General features: G+C 41.4%; 1 protein-coding gene across 1 annotated transcript; it reads right to left on the bottom strand.

Annotated features, from left to right (window-relative positions):
• Window positions 1–809: 809 nt before the first annotated feature.
• ism2a (isthmin 2a) lies at window positions 810–23,906 on the bottom strand. The gene is made up of 6 exons (XM_078277523.1): window positions 23,339–23,906; window positions 16,978–17,226; window positions 11,435–11,735; window positions 6,873–7,007; window positions 3,869–3,937; window positions 810–2,626 (listed from the first exon to the last, which is right to left on the bottom strand). Exons 1-6 carry the CDS (start codon window positions 23,468–23,470, stop codon window positions 2,109–2,111), a joined length of 1,404 nt encoding a protein of 467 aa, XP_078133649.1. The 5' UTR covers window positions 23,471–23,906; the 3' UTR covers window positions 810–2,108.
• Between the last annotated feature and the right edge of the window lie 119 nt (window positions 23,907–24,025).

The raw sequence follows: 24,025 nt of genomic DNA, 5'->3' as shown, positions 1-24,025 counted from the left end.
AAACTAAATTGAGCTCGAGGTTTTCAAAAAAGTGGTGGGTACAAAATGATTCATGACGAAATCTGGTAGGTACGCGTATCCCCACCGTCCCCACTGTCCCCACCGTCCCCACCGAAATCGACGCCTATGCCTCTCATGTATTATGGTTTAAACAAACGTCAACGTTAAACCCTGATGCAGTTTTAAATGTTTTATCACCACGAGTTTACAGACGTCTCTGCTGATTGAGTATCACCTGTGACCTGAGCCGAGACACACCCACCAAACGAGAGAAAACGGGTTTGTGTGCTTTTCTTTTTGCATCGTTTCATATTTGCAGCGCGTTTATGTATTTGGTTGTGTTGTGTGTATTTGCAGCACGTTTGCTGAATGCTGCACGTGTTGTCAAATTAATGAAGATGTTTTCTTAATGTGCTTGTGTTTTGTGTATTTGCGTGTGTTTTCTTAAGTGCAGGGCGTTTGCCCCTGTCGACCACCGTAGATAGCCGTGCCGATTTTGAACAGCTCACCCGGAGACTGAAGGCAGGACACATTCAGAAACGGTATCTCACTCACAACACCATGGATGTTTTTTTAGTGTGTATGCGTATGGAAGCACCAGAGACACAAAATAACACCCCAAATCCCAAAAAAAAGTGTTTTTTTCATAATATGGGAACTTTAAAATTTACAACACAAAATAAGCATAAGGTGACGGACATCTGGTCGAAAAGAGTGACATACAGTGGAAATTACGGCACTATTGGAGAAACAATTATGTGAGCCCTCACTGGCTTTCCACCCACAAACACTGTGTTTAATGCAGTAAAGAGATGTAAACATATTTTATTTGTTTTGGGATGTCAGTGTGGATGACAAACTTGAAAATGATTTCAAAATGGCATGTGAACAAAATCCCCTTTTGACATTTGTAAGTCTACGTTCAAATGTCCTCAGCTTAGCATGAATGCTGTAGGAATGTTAAATCTTTTACCAAAGAAAACAAAATATTTGCCTGTAAATTATCTCAGAATTCGGAGAAAAACTGTCATGTAAATAGAAATTCTGCTCTCTTTTCGGAATGAGATACTCCAAATCCTGCAGCAACTGAACTCTATGCAGGTGAGATATTCCACAGGACTTTGAGGTATCTCTTTAATTCAGAAAAACAGAGCAGAACAGAAACACTTTTTCTCAGAATTCTTAGATTATTGTATCGTTGAGTCAGAATGGGGCTGCTCACACCTGCAATTTTTCCTCTGCATTTCATAGAACATATGTATGTTTCCTGCTGTGGGAGCATGAATTGTGTAAAAAAAAAAAAAAAAAAAAAAAACATGACATTGAAGATGTGGACAGGAAGAAACCCCCAGACACGCTCTGGCAATAATTATGTCATATTGTTTGTAAAGATTAGGAAATAAAGCATGTATAGTACAAAGGTCAATTTGACTTTATTTCCTGCTTACCAGTGAATCAGGAATCCCTTTCCTGGGAAACTAGATCTGAGTAACATAGTTCAGGTGCCAATAAATAAGCTCATCCTCTGTATACACACACACACACACACACACACACACACACACACACACACACACACACACACACACACACACACACACACTCATGCCACTGCCATCAGAGACATTAACCTCAACTCATCCCAACAGAGTAGCAGCAACATATAGGAACAGGGATTGGCTGAGAAGGTTCCTAATAGAACATGCTTTAAAACACTTGAGCACTGATTTTCATTGTCCGTCCAATGGTTCCAACATCAGTATTATTTCATTTTTGTTGCTGTGAACAAACAGTCTGATTAAGACCATGAAAACGCTTCACCATTATTGGTTGTCCATGCCTTCCATTCATGTTTTCATATATTTTGAAATGTTAAAGCCAAAGGGACCAAAGTGTCAATTGATGCTGGAGGCCATGAGATTGCAACAACAAAGCTTGCAACTGCACCAAAGTACTTCAGCTGGCACCACAGAAATGCTGTATACATGTAGCAGTTCAGTTTTTCTGTGCTTGTGCAGAATGGAGAAAATAAACAAGAGAAATGAGGATTTGAACAAGCAGCTACCATCATCGTGTCCGTGTTGTCCTCCCTTCTTGTTGTGACACGGTCAGTACTCCTTGGCCTCTTTAAGTTCCATCTGAAACACTTGTTCAGGGGGGTTATCTGAACAGGCCAGCCCATTATTGGGCGGCCTTACTGAGTGAAACCTACTCCAGTCCCCCTTGCACAGAATCCAGGGCAACACATCCACCTTGTAATGCAGCTCTGGTGAGAACTCTGTACTGATTAAATTTGGCGCTCCTGCTCCTTTTCCTTGCGTAATCAGTCTCATCTGATCGTCGTAGCAGCAGTGCTGCGCTGCTAACGTTGTGCTTTCATACGACAGCATTGAGCGGATGCAGAATCGGGCTGAAGGTTTGTAGATGTCCAGGCGTTCTTTGGGTCCGCTCGCGTCCCTCCAGCGATAGGTCTTGCGCAGTTTTCCGTCCTGGATGTTGACAGCACTGTAAACAGCCTCAGAGGGGTAGGAACATGGGCAGCTGGGGAGCTCTGTGAGAACTTGGTGCAGGTACTTCTGGAGGAAGTCATTCTTGCAGCTTAGCCACTCCTCACAGCTGTCTACATCTAGGTTGGGGGGGGGGGGGAAGGTTGAAAGATTGGAAAAAGTTAATTAATAATTAATTAATAATTATTACAGAACGTCTTAACATTCTTCAGTTATTTGAGAATGAAATGAGCTTTGGTTGGTCTTACAGAAACATCTCAAATGCAGTACCCGGATTTGTGTTGATAAAGGATGATACTCATGCAGCCAAGTATGCAATGCACAATGCATCACACAGCACAAACAGTTGATAACTGCAACTGGAACTGACAATTTTAACAGCAAAAACAAAGTAAACCAATAAACAATTTCCCATGCAGGACCTTAATTAACATTAATCAACTGCGTTGAAGATTGATGGAATCACAAAAAGACTAGTTATGATTACCAGCTACTACTATTTCTCTAAATTTGAGTCTGGATAAAAGGTTACTTCAGCGTAAAAGTTAGACAAAAAGAAATCTTTTTAGTAGAGACGACTGACAAGCTGTCAAGTAAAGGGTTTAGCATTTAGAAAATGTCAGCATGCTATTCATATACATGCAACAGCGTGGCCACTATACACTTCTCACTATTACTCTGCTGCTAGTCTCATGTCAAGAGTTATACATTTTAAATCCACAGTCCAGTTGTAAAACATTAAAGGGTGATTGGGAGAGGGGCTTAGAGGAAAAACAAGTGTAAAAAGTTTTTGGGCCATGGTCAAATTAAAAGCTACTCTCTGTATCTGCGTCCTATGTTGTAAGGGAAAATGTCAGACACTGGATTGTGTTCTCCTCTCCTGCTGTATCCTTTGTTATGTTTGCAGAATGAAAAGAACTATCGTGTTCTCTGGCCGGTGCTGAGCAGCAAGAGAGTAATAAAATGGAAACCAAAAAGCAATTCAAACATTTTCTGGGAGGCAGGCTCTGTGTTTCATCGCGTCTTTGACAGACTCAGCGGAGCAGCTCTCAACATGCTGAGAGGGGAGATTTTTAAATATCAAAACCAGGCACTCCCAGTGTGATTGAATTTGTTACCCACCACTGAATGGAACATACTGTTTCATATACAGGCCAACGCCCCATTGAAAACATGGCGTGTAACTTGTTGACAATTGTGTGGATGCATGGAACAATAAGATAAGATTTTTACTATCCCGAAGTAAATTTCTCTTGGACAAACACACAATATCTGCTGCTTAAATGATTCAACACAACAAGGAACAACCATACATACATACATAATAATATACACAATACACCCATACACTCCATACGTACTTGTGTCCAGGGAGTCGGTGCTGTTGGTAGTCTGGATGGGTGTCAGTTCAGTCACTGAAATGGCAGTGTCTACATAACAGAGTGAAAGAAAGGGCCCACTTGTCTTTAGGTGCTTTAATCTTAAACAAACATGAACACACGTACTGGCATTTGACATTAAAGCTTAGATCGGGCCTAAAAAATCAAGCCCGACCCTACTCGAGCCCGTGCATGTTGTGTCCGAGCCCGGCCCGACACATTAACTGTAATTATGAGCCCGAGCCCGATTTAAACCCGACAATTTTTTAATACGTGGGCCGTTGACATTCTCGACTACAATTCCGAGTTGTTTGAACTACAGAAATCTGTTTAGAAGGTGTATGCTTGGAGAAGTAACAAAAGAGGACATTGAAGGCTGACTATCATCTTTTTTGCCATGGCAAGCCTGCATCATGTGTCTGTTCATCGTCGAAGTCCCCGTTTTTTTGCTGTCATAGGCGAGCAGCGTGCCGCACTTAATGCACTCGACAAAGACAACACATATGTTGTCACTGCCCACGACTTGTTTAAACTGGTTCCATACCTCCGACTTTCCTCCAAACTTGCTCAAAGTTAATTCTCCTGTTTTTCTTTTTTTTCTTTACATCTTCAAGCTCCATGTTGCACTTAAGCTACACAATACAGCACAGCAGGCCCGGTGTGATGCAGGCGAGTGGAGGAGACGCTGCGCATGATTATGGCATAGCTTTCTCCCCACCCAATTAGGCTAATAAAGTTATGATTAAAAAACACAAATGCTTGATCAAGGGCCTGGCCCGGCCCGAGGATAGTGGCAGGAAATATCGGCCCGACCCTTGGGTCAAGTTCAGGCTCGGGCAGAGAATCTAAACTCTATTTGACATACACATTAATGAACGAAATAGGAGTACTAAAATATTATAAGACACAGTGGTGGAATGTAACTACGTACATTTACTCAAGTACTGTACTTAAGTACAAATTTAAGGTAATTTTACTTTACTTGAGTCTTTTCTTTTCATGCCACTTTGTACTTCTACTCCGCTACATTTCAGAGAGAAATATTGCACTTTTTACTCCACTACATTCATCTGACAGCTTTAGTTACTATACTTTACAAATTAAGATTTTGCACACAAAACACATGTAGTTCATAAAATACGATGTTTTATTAGAAATTAAACTACCCAACAATATATAGACCTACAAGTCTAGCTGAAATGATTAGGTGATGAAACACTTAGTTGATTGACGGAACTAATTTGATCGTTTCCAGTTTCTAAAATGTGAGGAATTTTCTGCATTGAGTACTTTTATTTTAATAATAATAATAATACATTTTATTTATATAGCGTTTACATGGTATAAGGTGGCTTTCAGACCGACTAGCTGTTTGAAAAAAAGGAGACCTCCTTCATCCATTCAGATTGGGTGGAGGTGCCGACACAGAAAACCTGCAAAAAAAAACTAAAGGTCGTCTGGGAAAGAAGCAGAACCTGGCTCAAATTTTTGTTGTGCGATGTCAACCGTCATCCGTCAAGGCACAGCATTGGCCAGTCAACTACACGCAAGGGCAAATTCTTGGTACGTAAACGTTGTATTTGTACTGTTTACCTCACTATTGTCGTGACGAAGATATAAAACAATTGCCACCAGTCTGTGAGTATCGTAAAACTCTGAGCAGTGTTTTGGCGTCTGACAAAATCTGAACTCTATTACTCAAACTGGACCTCTTGGATTGAATTTCACGTCTCATCAGTACCTGAAGAAACATGACCCACCCCACATTGTGTTGCTTTAACGCTACAGTTGATAACTTTTATAAAAATAATACTTTTTGTCATATTTACTAAAACTATCACTATATCTTGACAGTAATACTACTTAACTGAAAGGACACAGTACCTTTTTATGATGGGTAATATGGAGTACCTCTGTTGTTGGCCCTTTGCTTTTCCCTCTTTGTATTTCACCTCTTGGCTAAATAATTTATTTAGTATTTACGCTGATGATAGCGATAAATTCATAAATAAGAGGCCTGCTTGTCGGCTTTGAAAAAATGGATGTCAAGTAATTTCTTGCTCCTAAACTCAGATAAAACTGAGATGCTGGTCATTGGCCTTGCTCGACATAGACACAAGTTTGATCAAGTAACCGTTTTCTCAAAGTTTGATGATGCTATACGGGATGCACATAGTCCAAAACAGATGCAGAGGCAGACACGGTTGTGATTATACTACATTGGGGGTCCTGTTCACACCAGTTTTTTTTGCACACTGTCTGCATGTACAAACCTTTATGCCATGGGAAGATAACAACATTTACATCACGTGGACCATCACTGCCACATGGATGCAGAATGTACAAAATGGACTTTATTGCTGTTGACTGTACAAAAAGTGTCAGGCTGTTCCATTTATGTTTCTTATTTAAACATGTGTTCAAAGTCTATTCTATTTAGTGTCAGTCATTTTGGTTTCTTTACATGAGGTTTTTATTGGTTAAGCTCTTAACGCTCTACTGAGGAAGGTGGTTGTATATTTGTAACTGGTATCTGTTTTGTCTTTAGTATTCTTTTGGTAGCCTCTCGGCTGTCTTTCTAAATGGAGTAAATATTTATCCTGGAGGGTTGTTGGTGTGGTATTATGTTGGTCCGCAAGTGGCATTCTGAAATTGTCTATGAGCACTGTACTGGCATTCTTTATCTTCCGCTTTTAAATTAAAACTTATAACTTATAGCTTAAGTTAAACTTAAATTAACTTATAGCAAGCTTAACTGCACATATTCCAGTAGCTTGGTAGCTTATCTAAAATGTAATTTATCCCCCCCTTCTTGTCATATCTGCAAATGTTAGAGAGCTGATTTTTAGGTGATTGATTTATAACTAAGTTTAAAACATGTTCATGTTGCTTTTGCGATTCAAATTCCATCATTAAAAGTGGTTAATAGCTGCTAAACAAGTCAGAGTTTTAAAATCTCGCCACATCGCAGAGTTTCTAATCTTACCGGCACAGTTCTCCAGGTCACACGTGCGTGACTCAGTCGCCGTGCATGCGTAGCCACATGAACGAGTGCGTTTCTGGGTGCCGTGTCCACAGGTGACGCTGCAGGGAGCCCAGTCACTCCACTCCTCCTCATACTCTGAAAAAAAACACAGAGAGAGAAAAGATTGATGAAGAAAAGACAGCGCAGAGGGGAGGAAAGGCAAAACTATGGAGTAATATATTAAGAGCAGGCTTTGAAGTTAGGTTGTGAATTCCTCACCCAGCTGGTGTATGTGTGTTATGCAATTAAGGAGCGGCTGAAAAGAGCCGGGTAACGACAGCGTGGGACCTCAGGGACATGCTCCTCTGTATTTAAACAGCGCTTTCAAGAGGGGAGAGAGAGGGGGAGAACTTCAAAAGACTGAAGGGGGGAGTGGGAGGGAGGAGGGAGCCAGCAGGACTGAATGTCTACTTGCAGTGAGAGTGATGACGGCTGTATGCTAGAAAACTCCTCACTCTCACTTTGAGAATGGTACAACCTGAGTTAAGTGCCAAGATTTTATCAACAACTGGAGCTTAATGCAGAGCCTGAATGCATACTTCCTTTTTTCCTTTCTGCAATAACAGGCTTAAAATAACATTGTTAGATTATATGCTAATCGGAAATTGTAATGCATCAGTAGGGAGAAAAGAGTAAAATGAAGCAGTTTAAAAATGGTCAGTGACACTAAGCTTTCCTGCCTTGATACCTAACCTGATCTTTGGGATGCAAAAAAAAAACATGCCAAGTTACCCAGCCTCAAAGATCTGGAAATATTCCCATTTGACCTGTTTCTACACAGAAGGTAATGATGCACTGTGACCAAATGAATATTGCATACTTTTGGGGAAAGTCATAAGCACACTAATGATGAGGCAGGAAATACAGCCAGCTGGCGTTTGTGGATGAGAATGAGAAGTCAGTCAGAGGGTGAGCACGTGAAAATGTGTGCGTGCGTGATCAGACTACAACATGCAAGTCAGACAGCTGTAAGCTCAGTCATTTAGAGAGCCGCAGTGTGCACCAACACACCAGTGGTGGAATGTAACTAAGTACATTTACTCATGTACTGTACTTAAGTTCAAATTTAAGGTACTTTGCTTCAGTCTTTTCTTTTCATGTCACTTTCTACTTCTACTCCGCTACATTTCAGAGAGAAATATTGTACTTTGTACTCCACTACATTCATCTGATCGCTTTAGTTACTTTACAAATTTAGATTTCTGCAAACAAAACATGTAGTTTATAAAATACAATGTTTTATTATAAATTATACTACCCAACAATATAACGGCATAAAAGTCCAGCTGAATACCCGATTAAACACAGAAATTGTTTCCAGTTTCTAAAATAGGAGGATTTTTTTAACAGAGTATTTCTACAGTGTGGTATTAGTACTTTTACTGAAGTAAAGGAGATGAATACTTATTCCACTACTGCAACACACACACACACACACACACACACACACACACACACACACACACACACACACACATCTACACACAGAGTCTGCAGGGCAGTGAAATGCCTCAGAGGTTGTCTGGCTGAACAACAGTGACTTCACTCCTTCTCCAACATCCCCTGGCTGTAATCGTCCAAATATTAGTGGATTATTTAAGAGGGCATGTTACTGACGGGGTGGCCAAGCTTGCACTGCAGCTAGCAAGCTAAACCGCTTGCAAGTTTACAGCCAGCTAGTCTCACTTTGCCAGACCATCCACATGCTGCAGAGCGGAGGAGGGTCTTAGTTCATACAGCATTCCGGGATGGGAGAAAAACAGTCCTCTGGTTTATTGGCATTTTTTAAACCAATCACAATCGTCTTGGGCGGCGCTAAGCTCTGCACGGAGCCGCTGTAAAATAGTTGTGCGACAGAAAACTCAGATTGGACAGATACAGCTAGCTGTCTGGATTTACCCTGCAGAGATCTGAGGAGCAGTTAAAGGAGAAATCTGGCACAAAATGAACCTAGGGGTTAATAACACATGATTACCGAGTCGACCGTTCTCTGGGATATGTTTTCATGCTAATTGAATGTGACCAGTTTTAGCCCAAACCGCTAATTAGCTTATAACACTAGTCATCGGGGCACGAGGAAATAAAAAGAAAAAATAGCACCACACTTCCATAATGAGGGTCCCTACATGTAAACCAAAGCATTGAGAACTGTAATGAAAGCCCGAAATGCCGCGTAGGGAGGTTGTTTGGGGTGGTGGATGGGTCACACAACACAGGACTTTCACCCCGGAGACCGGGGATCATATCCCGTTCTTGTCCCGCGTGTCACTGAAACGTACATTTTATAAGCCCACCCACCATCTTTTCCTAAACCTAACTGTTCCGTTCTTGTGCCGCATGTCAGTTAAACGTACGTCCCGACCCAGAGCATCAAAAAGTGACGCCAAGAGTCCCGACCAAACGCGTTTAGATATGATGTCAATAACAAACACCAAAGGCACCTGTCCAGCGTCCGTATTTTACACAATGGGAGTGAGAATGTGTTGCGAGGAGCAGGCTACAGAAGTCTGCTGAGATTACTTCTTTCTAACTCTAACTAACCTGCTTTTTTCTTCTTTTTTTTTACACATGCAGCACTACTCCCCAACACCTGGAAACACGTGCTTTGTTGTGTGAATGTGTGTACAATCGAGTTCCCCTAATAATAATAATAAAGGAGATAGATTTAAAGTTGCTAATGAATCAAGCTTAAAAATGGCAGCTGCTATTAAATGTTGTACCATATTTGTTAGACTGTGCATTTGTATTGATATTTACATGATGCACCACTCAGACTGATACACTTCTCAAACCACTGGCTCTGAGTAAGGAATCCTTTGTGTGTGTGTGTGTGTGTGTGTGTGTGTGTGTGTGTGTGTGTGTGTGTGTGTGTGTGTGTGTGTGTTAGCCCTCTCACTCAGAAAGGTAGCAGGAAGAAAAACATCATCAGACAGCTTGCTGCCAACATGCCCCTATTCAACCCCCATCCTACACACACACACACACACACACACACACACACACATACACACACACAGCACTGATAATACAACAGCATCCAAACATTCAGACCTTTCTATACAAGCAGAAATCTTTGCAGTTGGCAAACCCGTCACTGAGGAACCTTATCTCTCTGTTGTCTGCCCAGTCTTCATGTTTTGAAAGAGAACTTTACTGTGTAGCTTAATGTGTCACTATGAACGGTGGTTTCATTTCACTTGTGAGAGTTTATTTCAGTTGGAAGGAATGTGTAACAGCTCCAACTGTGTGAACTTTCACATTTCTAATTGAACCAAGAGGTACACATATTTCTCACAACCATCTTTCAAAAATGAAGCATTTTCAATCGAAAAACTCTTGTCAAAAGAGTTTGACATTTTAAACATGCACATTATTATACTCACTATTATACTTACAAAAGGTAGTGACATGACAACTCATGGTTGCCAGGTGTCATACTAACACAACATGCTTATAAACTGTTTTTTCAGGTTGACAGCAGTTTGCCAACCTCAGGATTCAGTCGCATTGACGACCAAATATTGGACATTATCAATCTTACAATTACAATATTGTTATTAATACATTACCATTGCACTGAATTGCCTTGCCCTATATTTATATTTAAATCTTAAATCTCACACTTTACTGATATTGCACTATTCCTTCCCTCTCTTTAATTGTTATTGTATATTTTTTGTAAATTTTTAAATTATTTTTTATTGTCATACTGCATACTGGGCGATATGGAGAAAATCAAATATCACGATATTTTTTTACCAAATACCTCGATATCGATACCGCAACAGTATTGTAAGGTTGACAATTGGTGCTTTCACAAAATATTCCACATTTAGATTTTAGATAAATAACCATCATAATGTGGATATAATGTCTAAGTGGATAAAGGGAAATAATAGAACAGTTATAACAGTCTGGTAAGTTCAGAAAATGACATCACTTTACTGTAATGCAGCCTTTAAAACCAGGAAAAGACTAAACTTACCATGTAACGATATTACATCTAGTCTCATATCACGATATGGATATAATATTGAAATATTGCCCAGCCCTACTTAACAGTATTTTTTATATTTCTTACTGTCCTTTCTGTTTTTATTCTTTATATGTTAAGTGAGTGTTGTACTTTGACAGCAAAGATTAACCGGAGTCAAATTCCTTGTTTGTTTACGCAAACCTGGCCAATAAAGCTGATTCTGATTCTGATCACACTCATTTTAACTTGGATATGAAGTGGAATGAAGCACAGCACACTGAGGTTGACAAAACAGTAGAGTACAGTTAGAAAAAGGATCAGATTTTGATCGGCTTTACTTTAGTAGATACTGATCCACAAAAATATGCCCGGATCTGTCCCAATACCGATCTTTACGATTGGACTCGGGGCATCTCTTATCTTGCAATGATGAAAACATTTATTTCACATTCATCAAGGTAAAGAGTAAGATTTACATTAGTTTAATCCTGTCTCCAATTTTATGAATCAAAGTTGTGCTGTTTTGGTTTTCAGAGAGCATTCTTACCATAGTTATCCTTTGCATCCCAGTCTTTGTTCCAGTGACCACCCCAGTCTCCCCCCACTCCACTCATAACGGGCTCCTCTGGGTCGTAGGTGTAGTCCTCCGATTGTTCCTCCGAACTGGCTCTCTCCAGCCCGTTCTCCGCCTGCTCTGGGTACTCCCAGAACAGTGGCCAGAACAGCTTCTTGTGGCTATTGGCCCATTCTGAGGACGACACCGACCAGTCGTTCCGCTGGCCCTCCTTGACCAGGTCCATCTCCACTTCTGTCTCCGTCTGTTTGTCATCTACCACCTCGATGGTCACCTGGACAGAAACACAAAATACTTACTATAGCAGGGGTCTTCAACGTCTGCCAAGGACCCCTTAACTGTATGTACATGTATTTTATGGATTGTTTTAATAATCTACAGGTTATGTACTTATTTAGCCACTGTTTAGAGCTTTTATTCATTTATCTAATTTATTTATATATGGTGTTTCCTCACTTATGATGGCGTTTCCTCAGCTCGGTTCAGCTCGGTTCCTGTTTTTAATGAATTCATTTTTGTCAATTTAGGGGTGGGTGGATGAATGGGGCTGAGGGGAGGGATATTGTGTTATGTGTGTGTGTATATATGTGTGTGTGTGTGTGTGTGTGTGCGTGTGTGTGTGCGTGTGTGTGTGTGTGTGTGTGTGTGTGTGTGTGTGTGAGTGTGTGTGTGTGTGTGTGTGTTTACCTAGAGATTGGCATGGTTTTATTTCAGTTAGCCTAATAGCTGGTTTGTTTTGCATTGAGAGATGGTTTTATGGAAAGTACCCCATGCCAATCTCTAGGTATGGTGAAGGGTATGTGATGTGGGGGGGCTATTTTAATTCCAAAGGCCAAGGGAACTTTATCAGGATGCATAGTATCCTGGATCCATGAAATAACTGGCCTTTAAAAATAAATATCTGCCTGCTCTATGGACATTTAACATAGGGGTGTACTGACTTATGCCCCCTGTATTTTAAGAAAGAACATTTATTTATTTACGATACATTATTCATTCACAAAGAAAATTGGTGTCCTTAAAGGTTGGATTTTTTTAATTAAGGCATTAAGATCAATTTACAAAAGATGATTTTTTTATTTTATCAATTTTAGCATGGGTGTATTCACTTATGCTGAGCACTGTATATGCATTAAAGCTGCTTAAAATGATCTTTTACTACTAGAGTCCTGGTCTATATCCATGACGTTCCTCTTCCGGGATTGCTCCGTTGCCGCCGGAAATTCCGCCAGATTTCACTCTTTTCAGCCGATGTCCGTCACCTTCCTCTTTCTTTGTGTTGGAATTTTTAACTCTGGATTTCTGAGGACTATGGTTAACTGCTCCGCAGATCTCTGCAGGGTAAATCCAGACAGCTAGCTGGACTATCTGTCCAATCTGAGTTTTCTGTTGCACGACTAAAACAACATTTGAACGTACACACGTTCCACCAAAACAAGTTCCTTCCCGAGGCTATTTTGCAGAAGCATCGTGGCTCCGCCCGGTGCTTAGCGCTGCACAAGATGATTGTGATTGGTTTAAAGAAATGCCAATAAACCAGAGCACGTTTCTCTCCCATCCCAGAATGCTGTGTGGACTACCCTCCTCCGCAGCGCTGTGGAGGAAAGTCTGGCAAAGCGAGACTACAAGAGTCCTACCCAAAAACACAGCCCTGACATACTGTCAGTTTATTAACTTGTTTTAACTTACGTTCAGTTATCACCTCATCATAAAACTCTTCTAAAATGTACAGTATATGAACAACAGCTTTATGAAATGTCTACATTTTAAATTCATCAATATAATATAGGTGCATTTAAAAGAAAAAAACACCTTTCTGGGGCGCTCTGGTAGCTCATCTGGTTCAGCGTGCGGCCCAATGTACTAAGGCTCAGTCCTTACCGCAGCGGCCCAGGTTGGAGTCCAACCTGCGGCCCTTTGCTGCATGTCATTACCTCTCTCTCTCTCTCTCTCTCTCTCTCTCTCTCTCTCTCTCTCTCTCTCTCTCCACTTTCCTGTATTTAGCTCTCCTATCAAATAAAGGCCAAAAATGTCCCCTTTTCTACAAAGATTTATGTTATAACAACTTCACATGTTGGTGCAAGCTCTCAGACATGATGAGGGAAGTGATGTCAGTGCTCCAGGGGAAGTGTGTTTATTTGAAGATCAGATTAAAAGTGCCCTCTCCTTTTATGAAAGAGGGTTATTGTGCAGTGGGGGAAGGGACTGAGGGAAATGAAAAATACAGTAGGATGGACTGATGGACTGATAACGGGTTCTGATTATCTCTGTTTCTCTGTCACACAGTCATACACATGCATAACGTGCATACACACATATACACGCACAGGTCTCGACAAAACCCAGGTTGCTTATGTTCCCAACGGCAACTGTTTATAAAGACAACGCAGCACCTGAGGACAGAGATTTCAACATGATGCCGAATATCACTAGAACACAGAGGATGATAATAATAACAATAATAATAACTTTATTTATATAGCACCTTTAAAAACAGAGTTTACAAAGTGCTTTGACAGATAACCAAGGCAAAAGAGGTGAATAAAATAACAGACAGCTAGTGGGGCCAAACATTTGCAAGACAAAACTGGGCTAAATAAAAAAAAAAAGAGGCAAAACACGCCGAACACAATAATAAGAAGACTAAATAAGCATATAAATATAGAATGAAGAACAATAGCAATACAAGATAAACAGATCAAAAGAAACAGTAAAATGGGAGAATAAAAAGAGATTAAAAATAGAGTAAAAAGAGACATCACGGGCGCCCGGATAGCTCAGTTGGTAGAGCGGGCGCTCATATATAGAGGTTTACGCCTTGACGCAGCAGGCCCGGGTTTGACTCCAACTTGCGGCCCTTTGCTGCATGTCATTCCCCCTCTCTCTCCCCTTTCATGTCTTTAGCTGTCCTATCACAATAAAGGCCTAAAAATGCCCAAAAATTAATCTAAAAGAGACATCACATAAAAGCAAGTCTATAAAAATGGGTTTTCAGAAGTGATTTAAAAGAAGTCACTGATTCTCCTTGGGCAGGTCGTTCCAAAATCACGGGGCCTGATGGTAAAAGCATGGTCACCTTTAGATTTAAGCCAAAAGGGCCCTGCCCGAGGAGCTAAGGCTGCGAACTGGCTCATGTGGGGCCAACATCTCTGCTATGTAGCTAGGAGCCAGACCCATACAAGCATAGGCGCCGATACCCTAACCCTAACCCTATCCCCAAGCATGTTGTCATCATGTTAAATGGTTCTACAAAATAATTGCAGTAACATGTGGCACTTTGTAGTTTGGATTATTTGAAGCTAATGTACTTCTTCTATGCAGTTCTTTCTATTCTGAGTTTGTACCCTTATGGTTGAACGCACACTTATTGGAAGTCCCTTTGGATAAAAAAAAAAAGTGAGCTAAATGAAATGCATGTAATGAAATGTAAGCATCTCAGCAGAAAGCAGCCAGTCTGCGGAATAGACCCACACGGTACCGTTAAGGTTATCTTTTCTTTTTGGCTTTTTTATTGCATTTTTTATTTGATAGTACAGGTAGACAGGAAAGGGGGAAGAGGGAGGGGATGACATGTGGAAAAGGGCCGCGGGTCGGATTCAAACCTGAATTGTTGTTATGTGCATCTCACTCTGTTGACCAGGCAGGCAGTGAATTCCAGAGTCACATCATCAGCTCTGTAAATCAACTCAACAAGTCATAATGCTTTTTTTTTTGTAAAGCCAGCTCCACCAGAATTTGGCTTGACAGTCACTCTTAAAAAGGAACTTTTCACCTTTTATATTCGCCTCTCATGTGTTTTATATTTTCACTTTTTCCCCTTTTTTCTTTTATTTCTCCAAAACCCTGTGTAGATGTCTGGGGTTCATGGACAAGTTGGAGCGCCCCACTGTTAAAGGTCCTGCATAATGGTAACTTAAGACGCTGTCCTGACTCAAACCAGCTGTGCACAGAGATGGTATGTATGGAGCGAGAGGGAGATGCATGGTGTTGAGAACAGAAACTGAGGAGAATGTGATGGAAGATGACTGTCACATCCCCACCTCCTGTGATCACTGGTTTAATCCAGAACACCTGCACTTCAGTGACTACATTTACATTTTTTACCCTTATTCCGAAAAAGATGATATTCCGACTAAGCTGTTTACACGGCTAATAAAAGTTAATATTCCACTAATATTCCCGTTTACATGCAGCCGTGCAAAATAAGATTTTTTAAAGTTTACCAGTGGTGGTGGACGTGTTGGACGTGTTGGACTGTGCGAACACAGCGTCCCTCTTTTATTCCTTCAACCAGCTTCTTGAAAAGGTTGGCGTAGCGATGTGTGCGCATATCCAAAAACCTGTTGATATCCAAGTCTTTGATAATATTTCTCCTTCTTATCGGGTCCACCGCCTAGCAAACTGTTGGCTAGTTTGTTTGTGTACAGCAACCCTAGCAACGCCAAGAGCTGACCGTAAGCCGTAAACAGGCCAGAGGCCGTAAACTGCGGTAAAAACCCTGATTGAGACGCATATTCCGATTGTGCTGTATACATGTCCAAAGAATGCCTCTAAAACCAGAATAATACCGGAATATCCAACATGTCTTTGTCGGAAAATGCTATATTCGGAAAAAGGCCTTATTCGGAATGTCCAGCAAGAATAGGCTGTTTACATGACTTTTAGAATAATAGTGGAATATTGGTGTGCAGGTAAACATACTCAGTGATCATATGAATCCTTCATGCTATGAGAGAAGTGGCCTAGACATATTTCCAATGATATCATTTGTCCAAAAAACTTTTGTGACACCCATACTCGATTTGTTTTAGACGCGTGTGATAAAACAACCAAGCTGTCCAGTGTTTCCAATACCTTTTTGTAGTTTTTCCCCCATTTAGTATTTAATTATGAGGGTCAAATACTTCATTTTGCTGACTTTTTATGCAATAATATGTGCTGGATTAGCTTGTCTGCTGGTGTCCTAACGAGCATGCTTTTTAATGCACCGAAAATATTTATTACAATGTTGTCAAATTGCTTACCAAGATCATGTACCACCTTTTTCAGTCCAAACGCACGCATGCGCGCACGCACGCACGCACAAACGCACGCCTCCACCATTTAGTTATGAGTGCACAAAGTTAGTTGCGTGGATTGTTGATACATTAGACGTTAGATTGTTACATGTCGCATGCCAGTTAACACAAGATTAGGCTTTCGGTTTGGTTTAGATCATTTTTAATGAGGGGAATTCAAATTATTGGTGAGCCACCTGAAACCCCCCCACCCCACCCCACCCCCCATGTCTATGGGCCTGGTGATCATTCATATCTCCCTATTCCAGGGTGTTACATTTGCTTCTCCATACAATACAACACCTGAGTGCAGTTACCTCTTGATTGTAATACCTTGTCTAACTGACAGCGAACTACTGCCCCAAGTGGCGGGAGGTTGAAACCAAACAAACAAAAACAGAAACCAAAAACGGCTCTTACAAAAACATTTTGACTTCTTCCAACATGCATATTACATACCTGGATGTTAGGGTTCTGTGAGCCCATGTCTGCATTGGCCAGCTCTGGGAAGTTCCTCAGGTCCAGGACGAAAAGATCATTGTCCTCCTCAGGTTCGGGTGGTGGGAGGACACCTGGGTGAGAGTCTTGGGACCAGCGATGTCTGGGCCTGGGGAGAGACGGACCAGAGGGAAGAGTCTGCAGCAGGTTCTCCTGCTGGAGCTCCTGGAGAGTCTGATGGCCGTCGCCTTTACTAGGCTCTGCTGACACCTGAGAAGGGGAAAAAGACGTTGATCATGATGGCCACCATACAACATGCTGGGGGAAATATCGGGTGACATAGATGATCAATTATCATGAGTGGATTGCATGTTTTTGTAGTTTAAAAAAAAACATCAGATGGACTGTATTTATATAGCACTTTCAAGTCTTAACAATTACTCAAAGCGCTTTTACATAGTTCAGGAACCATTTACCATTCATTCACACTCATTCACAGACTGGTGGCCAAGGATGCCATACAATGTGCCACCTGCTCATCAGATAAACATTCACACACATTTACACTCCGATGGCGCAGCATCGGGAGCAATTTGGGGTTCAGTGTATTGCCCATGGACACTTTGACGTGGGACTGCAGGGCCAGGGATTGAACCACAAAGCGTCTGATGGGTAGACGACCACTCTACCACTTGAGCCACAGCCGCCCAACAGAGCGGTGCCCCCTCTCTTAAGGAATGGTCTGGTTGATAGTGTCTCATCAATTTCATGAAAAAGCTCACAGTTAATTGTTTCTGCATATCATTTTAATATTTCAGGGATTGTATAGACCAAATCACCGTCACATCGCACAAAAATCACTTCCGGGTAGACAAATGGTCGTTGATTTGAATTGCAGAGATATATACAATCAGGAAAAACTTGTTTGTGTCTGTTGTCATTTTCAGCTGTAATGTAATGTTTTAAGATATATAGTTAAACAGGGCAGTCCAGCCTATCTGACGTTTCTGCTGTGCTTATTTTCTACACTGTGTTGCTTTGCTAGTCCATCCATCCATCTTCGTCCGCTTATCCGGTGTCGGGTCGCGGGGGGAGCAGCTCCAGCAGGGGACCCCAAACTTCCCTTTCCCGAGCCACATTAACCAGCTCCGACTGGGGGATCCCGAGGCGTTCCCAGGCCAGGTTGGAGATATAATCCCTCCACCTAGTCCTGGGTCTTCCCCGAGGCCTCCACCCAGCTGGACGTGCCTGGAACACCTCCCTAGGGAGGCGCCCAGGGGGCATCCTTACCAGATGCCCGAACCACCTCAACTGGCTCCTTTCGACGCGAAGGAGCAGCGGCTCTACTCCGAGCTCCTCACGGATGACTGAGCTTCTCACCCTATCTCTAAGGGAGACGCCAACCACTCTCCTGAGGAAACCCATTTCGGCCGCTTATACCCTGGATCTCGTTCTTTCGGTCATCACCCAGCCTTCATGACCATGGTCATGGTCATGGAGGCTTTGCTAGTGTCTTTGATAAACCAAATCTAGCGCTACGAACAGCAACATCTCGCCGCCGGTCGGACTGACTGCTAGTATGAGTGGTGTCCATTTCTTTAGTATGTGGCCCAACAGGTCAATTAGGTCTTTATGTTAGTTCAAGTTTTGAGATATTGAAGCAAACATGTATTTTAGATTAATAAGATGAGAGTATTTCCAGTTGTTCCCTGTCCCTGTTTGCTCAGCGCCTTTAAATTGCATGTACGGGATGCAGGAGTTTTCTAACCGGAAGTTATTGTAAACAAACATTGTGATTGGGTCTATATGTGTGCATATATAATGTAGAATATGCACATTGCATGTATGTAGCCTTGTGTGTATATGGGCTCTTTAGCTGAATGCAAATTTGCGCAGTGAAAGCATTAGCTTATGTTCCTTCATTAAAAACCCGCAGAGGCAAAGAATCCAGTGCTTACACACGATCGCATATAGCATACATTCTAATATTTGGATTATGATATCCAGTTTCATTTACCTCATCTTGGGTGCAGGACATTTGAGAGCAGTCCATCCCACACAGCCTATTCCACAATAAAGCACACAACTTAAACTTGAACTGGCTCAAGAATTTGACGCCCTCCGCAAAATGTGGCATTAACTTCAGCATGCCTCTTGGGAGGGAGTGGAGAGGGATGACTGTCCATCCAGGATTATTATTGCAGCAAAAGCACCTTCATGTCCCCTGTGATTGTTTAATGAATGGTTTCCCTGCAAACCATACTCAATATCTCCCTGTTCACATTCCTTTTTCCAGAGTTTGGATACGTTAAGTGACTGTTTGTGTGTAAAACGCCAAGTTCATATTGCAACCCTGGACTGAGTCAGGCGTCAAGGCTCCCTGTGAGCAACCTGAACCCAACCGCTCGCTTTAATAAAAACACAGAGCCCAGATTGAGGGAAGAGAAAGTGGAGCTCTGAGACCAAAGGAGAACAGCGGAGCCAGGAAAAGACCTATATGAACCATACACACATACACATGTATACTCTGCCGTTCAAAAATTATGAATCAGCTGTTGGCCTATATTGATGTTGTTCTTCGTTCCTTAAATAATGTCTTCTGAACAGAGATAAAACAGTGTAATTCAGACACCAAACGTATTATTTACATTTGAAAGAGTTTTAGAATGAAATGATTCAAACTTCCATTTAGTCGATGTCCCCACAGGAGAATACTGTTGGAACTTAGATGTTGAATTTGTTTTCCAGTTTGGTACACCTTAATGGTAGCCAGCTGCAGGGATTAAGGATGTTTCTTGATTGATAAAGAGTGTTTATTTTTGTTAATAAAGGGGAAAATACCACAGTAAAAGGCTTTATGAATCTATGGTGGGAGACCTTCCATTTCTTCTTCAAACTTCATTTTATGAAGTTTGAAGAAGAGTTTTGCTAAAGCAGCACGCTGCCTGTTAATTCCAGCTTGTTATACTGTATGCTGCATTATTGTGCACTTGACACTGTAATAGGAGCCTGTTCCTATTTAAATCTGCACACGAGTTGATGCTAAGCTTCCGGTTTCTTTTACCAATGACTGCTGATTTCTTCACTTCTTATTCAACTGTTGCTCAGAGGGATCTTTGTCTTTTTGTCAGTCTGGTTATTTTTTTTTTATTTTACAGCATTTCGTTCTTCATCTGCAAAACAAACCCTTCATACAAAATAACATCTATTTGTAAAGAGGACTTTCGACAATTTAAAAGCATCAAAGACCATTCAAACATATAGAGTAGTCCTCTCAGACATCTGACTGAACCCAATCAAGCTTTTGTGGCAGGAGATGGAGAAAAAAATGTACATATAAACTTAACGACTGTTTGTGTGTGTGTGCGTGTGTGCATGCGTACCTGCGTGCCGACCTACGTGTGTGCGTGTGTGCGAGTATTTCAGTACTTTATCGATTTGTGCAGATTATTCATGAAAACGCACTATTCAGTGAAGTTCGGTGTCATTACTTTGCCAATACTTTGTCAGTTATCAATGCACAGTAGACAACAATGACATTAGGAAACTAGTTTGGTTCACACCAGAGTGCAGTTTTCACCCCAACCTAAACGTACCAAACTTTCAACAATTTTTGTAACTTTCTGAAACTACAATCACCCTGTTACTACAACTGCACAACTACTCCCATCACTTCAAGCAAGTGCAACACCAAGAATGCCTTTGTTAAAAGACTGTTCAAAAGGTTGCGCAGTTATTCCCAGTTGTACGATTCATTATGTTGAGACACATGTAATGAAGCCAATTGGAAGCTAATACGGTAGGGTTTTCTCCCCACCTTTGAGTGTAGTTGATGTTTAGATTAAATAGACTACTCACCAACGTGCTTTCACCTCTTCACCAACTGTGTCAAGCCATGCTCTCTGCCAAGAGTCTAAAACCCAGCCAGCCATTTGTCCATTCATAAAACTTGACTGAGAGTCTCTGTCTGAGCATGTTAATGTGAAGGTTACTACACCTGGCGGCTGCATGCAGGCTGAAACTGCAGTGTGGGCACTTCACATCACTAAATAAAGTGGATACAGCATTATACAGGTCTTCTGTTGCTGCAAAGTAGCAGCAGTTTAGTGTGCCATGGAAGCAACTGCTCACACAATGCAGCATGCAATCTTAATCATGGAAAAGACAAAAAAAAATCTGTAAAGAGGGAATTGTTATTTTTCCCATAGCAAGATAAATCAGGAGCCAAATTCAGGTCAGTTGGTGGTCAGTCAGTGAAATGGTCCCTTAGCTCCTACTGAGTAATGCTCCTGCCCATAGATTCTAAATATAATGGACGAAGCTTCCGGGTCTGAAAAGTGAAGCCAATGTGGAAGTGCCTTAAACCTGCATTCCATCTAATTTCCAGCAGGGGCAACTCCACTGGTTGCAAAAATAAGTCTCTTTCTATAGAAGTCTAAAAGAAAATGTCCCTACTTCTCACTTGATTTATTACCTCAGTAAACATTTTCATAATGAGTTCATGGTCTCAAGCACTACTTTCAAGTCTTCTTGAATATAGCATGATGTTCATTTTGTAAATTATGGTCCCTTTTGTTTTAAAATAGACGATAAAGCAGGGGATGCTTTAGGAGCATGGCTACAAACCGACCTGTTAATCATGACAGAGGCTTAGCAATGCTAATCACCATGGTATGTCTACATTAAAATAGTCGTTAACTTGTTTTAGTATGTTGTCCATGTTTTCATCTTAAACTTTGACCCTCTCACTTTATTAAAATTAATTGGAACATTTTGGTCACCTAAAATGTCTTGTTCCGCGTTCTTGCAACCAAGCTAGCTAGCTACGGCTAGCATTAGCTGGTAACTTAAGGGAAAGTTTGCCAATTTTCTGTACTTCCGTACATGCAGATGAATGGCGCCAGTACCCAGTGGTCCATATTCACACGCCGGTAAATCTCTGCTGGATGACTTGCTTCAGAAGACTTTAAAATCAGCAACGTTCCGTCTTTAGCGTTTAGCTTAACGCTGCGCCACGGCAACCACAAACAACACGGGCTTAGCCGCGTCATCCTCCACAGCTCCACCCTGTCGTCAAAAATCGTCATGTACGGTTTCAAAAAACCAAGATGGCGACGGCCAAATTGCCAAACTCGAGGCTTCAAAACGTCAGTCTACAACCCAATGGGTGACATCACTGCTGCTACATCTATTATTTTTACAGTCTATGTTCCTGCCTTGAGTAAGCTGTAGCTTTATAAAGCTTCTCAGCCAAGTTTATTCATTTAGCATGTTTTTAGGTCAACTTTTTAACTTGTTAACATCTTGTACATTCATGCATGCAGGTGTACGCTTTATAAATGTCATGATGTCCATAAGTCGAAACTTGCATTGTAGATGGTTTGGGCAAATTCAATTCAATTCCATTTATAGTATCAAATCATAACAAGAGTTATCACTTTACAGATAGAGTAGGTCTAGACCACACTCTTTAAAATCAGGGCAGAAGTCCACAACAAGCTATAAATCACATGTTTGACATATTACTGCCTTGTAAAGTTGATTTAACAGATAGGCATGGTTGATATAGCTATAGCTAATTTAATGTTGATGTGTTAGCTGAAAATAGGAATGACAGAATGCCATCATTTTCTAAAACAATATTTGTCTATTTTGTAGACATCAGGTAAGAATGTGATATCCAATGTGTATACAGTACTTTTAAACTACAGCAACAGTTGATGCTTAAACGCCCTGTGGGATTATGCATCTTCTGGACATCTTTGAATTTGTATTAATACGCACAGGGAATTATCCTGTTTACATTGTTGTGGCCTCTTGTACTTTCTCAAACTTTTAACACATTAAGGCATAATTCTCAACTTTAATTGGCTTTCATGAAGAAATCGGACATTGGGAGGATTTGAATTCCACCTTGCTCACTTCAAACAAGGATCTGTTTTCAAAGGACCTGTTCTTGTCTGCACTCCTCTGTATAGGCCTATGTTTGAATAAATAACAAAGTAAAGTCTAAGGATAACCATACCCTAGATATAATTGGGTGTGGAGAAGGCACAAAACAAGAAAGAAAAAAAAACCTGTGGGCTATTACACTAAAAGGCTCAATGTTAAGTGTAGCCTAGTTCTGATATATTTAACATCAAAGATTAATAAACTGAAATCAATATTAGAAACACAATTTGTCAATATGAAATTTCAACAGGCTATGCAAGAATAATTTCCCATGACTTTTAAGTAGCCTATAAGGCAAAAATAAAAAATAAAAATATCTGCAATTCTTTACACATTTTAAAAGCACCGGTCTTTTCTAGACCTGCTACTGCATTCCAATGACCTGCACGTTTATAACGCGGACAGCATGCAGGATAGTAGAATAGTTTACCTCAGGAACAGACGCTGTGGTGTTTCTGCCTCTGGCTGAAGTCTTCTTGAAGTGCGTGGGAAAGCCGCGGACAGACACCGACAGCACGGTGAGGATCAGCAGCCACAGATGCGACACTGCCCTGCGCTGCATCTTTACCACAACTCTTCTCCAAATGCTACAATGTGCAGAATCCCTCAGCCTGTATCCTCAGATGGAAGAGGAGCGTTCAAACCATATCAGTGCGCAGAGAGCCAAATAGAAACCAAAGCGGCACACGTGCGTGTTGGCCGTGCACCTCCTCCGCGCTGCCGCTCCGCGTTGAGTCGCTTGCTACCCCTAATTGTAATAATCCCCGATATCCGCTTTCTAATATTGGTCTGTTCATTTCACGCATATGTGGGACACATACAAATCAAACCGATGATAAGAATTCCCTAATTGCTAAAAGTGTCCAATAAGTCTAGTGCAACTTCCAGCCCACAGAGCGGAGAGTAGGCGAAAGCATGTCCACGGGGTTTGGAGGTTCCTCCTCTGCTCCTCTGAGGTGACATCGAGTCAGTCATCGGTTCCTCTGGTTGCAGTCCAGCTTGTAGTATTGGCTTTAAAGGAGCAACCCCCCCACCTCCCACCCCCCTTGTCTGCCCTGGGTGACGTAATGGAGGGAGGGTACAGCCTAGCCCACTACTAGAGAAATCAGAATCAGAA

Source organism: Sander vitreus, chromosome 20 (genome assembly GCF_031162955.1).
Source record: "Sander vitreus isolate 19-12246 chromosome 20, sanVit1, whole genome shotgun sequence".
NCBI lineage: Eukaryota > Metazoa > Chordata > Actinopteri > Perciformes > Percidae > Sander > Sander vitreus.
The sequence above is the reverse complement of the archived record's forward strand: the minus strand, read 5'-3'. Positions and strand labels throughout refer to the sequence as shown.

Excerpts from the sequence above, each read along its gene's own strand:
- ism2a (XM_078277523.1), bottom strand. The coding sequence starts at position 23,470 with ATGCAGCGCAGGGCAGTGTCGCATCTGTGGCTGCTGATCCTCACCGTG. Across the intron at positions 17,227-23,338 it reads CCACAGCGTCTGTTCCTGAG|GTGTCAGCAGAGCCTAGTAA; the intron begins GTAAACTATTCT and ends TCCCCTTCTCAG. Across the intron at positions 7,008-11,434 it reads GGATGCAAAGGATAACTATG|AGTATGAGGAGGAGTGGAGT; the intron begins GTAAGAATGCTC and ends GTTTTTTTTCAG.